We start from the raw sequence: 4,018 nt of genomic DNA on the forward strand, positions 1-4,018 counted from the left end.
CTACTACTACTACTACTACTACTACTACTACTACTACTACTACTACTACTACTACTACTACTACTACTACTACTACTACTACTACTACTACTACTACTACTACTACTACTACTACTACTACTACTACTACTACTACTACTACTACTACTACTACTACTACTACTACTACTACTACTACTACTACTACTACTACTACTTAGTAGTGAGTTTTATGGATCATTAAATTTAAAGTTAACAATTAGAAAAATAGAAGTTATTACCGTTTGCTTTGAATGTTCGCTTTTGTGTGTTATTGATTGAGTATTATCAGTGATATCAGAAGGCGTTCCTAGATGAGTTTTCTTGTGAATACCATATAAACTGGATAATTTTGGCTTATATGACATTTCGGTATCAATTTGTTCCTGCTTAGAATTTGTTGATTTCATTGGTTTTATATGTTCTTCATCATCAATTTTACTCTTCCGTAATCCGGTTGATGTTGATGGTTCATTGGGATTTTCATTTTCATCAAATGTTGATGAATGTGTTGATGTTGATAATTCAGTGGTTGAAATTGTAGAACTAACTCCAGCATCCTTATTTAATTCCTTCTGATCACTTGTTGTTATATTGCTAGTTGATGGTTTATGAGAATCAGATGATTTCTTTTTTGATGCTAATTTTGGATCTGATTGTTCACTTGTTGATGGTTGATCACAAAAAAATTCATAAACATTCTTTGAAATTTCTTGAGATTTTTTTGTCTTCTTTGACTTTGTTTCCATACTTTTCTGTGATTTCTTCTCTTCTGGTTCTTCCAATAAGCGTGACATTAGATGTATTTTTTCAAGACGGGCACATACCTAAACCATATTTTTAATAATTCTAAATTTAAAAAAAAGAAAAGACCACTCCAAAATTATGCGAAAATTTTTTGAAATATTTCAATTGACAATTGTAAATGACATATCAAATGAAGATTACTGTAGTTTATCAAATTATTTCATTATTAATAACATAATCTGTTATCTTATATGAGCTAAATATTCTCAGAATCTGTTCATATTCATCGAAATGACCCATTAGTGGACAAATACTGTACACTAATCTACTATCTCATATGAACTAAATATTATCAGAATCTATTCATATTCATCGAAATGACCCATTAGTGGACAAATACTGTACATTATGGGATTAGTTTTGTTAGCATGATAACTTTATCAATTTGTTCACTGATCTTTTTACAAGAATTATATGCTTGTATAAAACTTTTGTTAACAAGATAATATTATTTGTTTTAGTTTTATAAAATTGAATTATTATTAACCTTTGTCATAAAAGTTGCCATTGCTTCCTTACTGCTCTCAGTTGATTGCTTATCAGAATGTTTTTTGGTCTTTTTCTGTTGATCAGATTGTTTGTCACCAGAAGCCATCGTGAGTTCAACATTCAAATTCAACACCTAAATCATCAAAAAATTAAAAACGAATTTATCGGATCAAAAAAAGCATACAATCTAATCAACAAATACATAAACAAGAAATGATAAAGTAATCAATATCATATATGATAATTCATAGATAATAAAAATTGCCAAATGTCTCCTCAAAAGACACATTGAATCGGAAATATTAATTACTGATTACTTTTAAGTATGCCTAAATTAAACCTGTTCTTTTCAATGCATATTTTTTGTCTAATTTCTTCAACTATTAGAATAAAATTTTGCCGGATTTAGATTCGAATTCGGAATTCGATTAAATTAATTAAGTCAATTACTAAAAAAAAAAAGAAAAAGAAACATTTAAATCTGATTATTACATAAAATATCGATAAAATCCGCAAAGGAATCTAATCAAACGAAGTCATTGATATCGATTTTATGCTATCAACACATAAATAGATAAATAGATTATATAGAAAGTTCAGGTATGGCGGGAATTCTTTCTTTTTTTTTTTTTTGTTTTACTTTGCCATCAAAAACCCGCGAGTAAGTATAACTTAATCCCAAATATCGATTCTAACGAATTTTCCAGAATCCATTATGAGATATCCCGGGAAGAAATGATCATTTTAGAGCTTTTATTTAAACTATCTCAATGACAATTATAACTATTACATATATTACAAACCATCTGAATTACTGCGTTTTTGTTTGTTGTTGAATTTACCGCATTGTGCAATATTGCTAATCATTAATCTATCAGAGAATTCACTCTTTGAAAACCCTACAAACTAAGCGGCTATTTACCATTTCCGCCTTCTTTGCAAAATATTGATAAGAAAAAAAATTTTTTTTTCCGATAAGATTTTTTCAATTTTTAATATGCATATAGCATTTTAAGGTGTGCAAAAGTTTATTACAAAATGTCTCTAATTAACAAAACATTTCGAAAAGTTTTAACAGAAACTTTTTCATGTTAAAAAAAAACAAAAATTGTCACAAAATTGTCCCATTTATTGTCACAAACTTTTAGCAATAGATATTTTCGAATTATTTGAAAAAATTTCGTTTTTTATTCATAATTACACATTATCAGCATGATATTTAAGCCATACAAATTGGTATATGACAAGTGGTATGTGACAAGAAATCACTTTATTTCTTTCTTTATTGATTTTTTGTTGCATTTTGGATACTTTTGAACTGAAAAATATAAATCTTAAAAAAAGAAGCAATTATCATTATCATTAATAAAAAAGAAACAATGTTATCATTATTATTATTAATGTAAGAAAAAACAATGTCATTATCATTACCATTAATGAACAAAAAACAATGTTGTCATCATTATCAATTAATAAGAGAACAAGCAATATCATTATCATCATCATTAATAAAAAAAGCAAAAACAAAAACAAAGTTATCATCATTATTATTAATTAAAAAAATGTTATCATCATTATCATTGATAAAATAAAAAAAGTGTCATCATCATTATCATTAATAATATTATTTACAAAATTGATGTCACATCTGATGTTATCTATATGCAAAGAAAAAAAGTCTAATTCCTTAATGATAATAATTCAATTTCAATTTTTTTTTTAAGAACTTTTGCGTCCAAAGCTTGCTAAATTTTAAGTAATTGAAGTTGAGGAACAATTTGTTTGATGCTTCATGAATGTAATCATAGTTTATAGATTTACAGATTCTTGCTCATCGTTAGCAATGCGACAGTTTACAGATTCTTGCTCCTCGTTAGCAATGCGACAGTTCACAGATTCTTGCTCCTCGTTAGCAATGCGACAGTTTACAGATTCTTACTCCTAGTTAGCAATGCGACAGTCTTTTGTTAATATCTAATAAATGCATATTTACTGCTCACTTCGGGAAGACTGAAATTTCGTTTGTATCGCCAGTAGCGGTATTTTTTTTTTTTCACCAATACATTCATGCGTAAAATTTATCCAATTTCATATACGGTAATAATTGAACATGACAGTACCATATAGTAATGGAAGTATTATTTCAGAATATACAATGAATGGTTAGATTAATTAATGAGACTTCAAAGAATATGTACCATTTTAGAAGGTACAGTTCCAAAAATATTTATACTCCTACTGTAACATTTACTTTAACCTTCATGATTTGATTACTGTAACATTTACTTTAACCTTCATGATTTGATATTTTAATAATCACATCATTGAATCGTTGATTGTACGAAAAGTACAGTTCAAACGTTCCCACAACTTACATCCTCTATTTGTAGTTTGTATGAGAGAAACGATAATGATAAATTAATTAGCTTAGAACCTGATAGAAAAAAAAAGAAAAAAAGAAAGAAAAAGAAAAAAGAAAAGAAAAAGAAAGGAATGAAAATAGAAAAAAAGAATAGAACAAAAACCTAACTTCTAAAACCTAAATGACCCCTAATTAAATGTATCTATCATCATATTGCTCAAATAATTATTCCACCTAATGGTCACATTAGTCACATTGGTCATCTTTTAACTTCTTCTTCTCAATAATCTGATCGGTGATCTCTTGTTGATCAAATTGAACGATATTCATAAGCTGAATATA

The 4,018-nt window shown here is 27.4% G+C and overlaps 1 protein-coding gene across 1 annotated transcript; it reads right to left on the reverse strand.

The window, feature by feature from the left end:
* Positions 1–209: 209 nt before the first annotated feature.
* LOAG_13271 (hypothetical protein) lies at positions 210–1,420 on the reverse strand (the record flags this gene model as incomplete). The annotated part of the gene is made up of 2 exons (XM_003148783.2): positions 210–845; positions 1,313–1,420. The coding sequence occupies 2 exons, from the start codon at positions 1,418–1,420 to the stop codon at positions 210–212; spliced, it is 744 nt and encodes a 247-aa protein (XP_003148831.2).
* Positions 1,421–4,018: the final 2,598 nt, after the last annotated feature.

This window comes from Loa loa (genome assembly GCF_000183805.2).
Source record: "Loa loa unplaced genomic scaffold supercont3.100, whole genome shotgun sequence".
In the NCBI taxonomy this organism is placed as follows: domain Eukaryota; kingdom Metazoa; phylum Nematoda; class Chromadorea; order Rhabditida; family Onchocercidae; genus Loa; species Loa loa.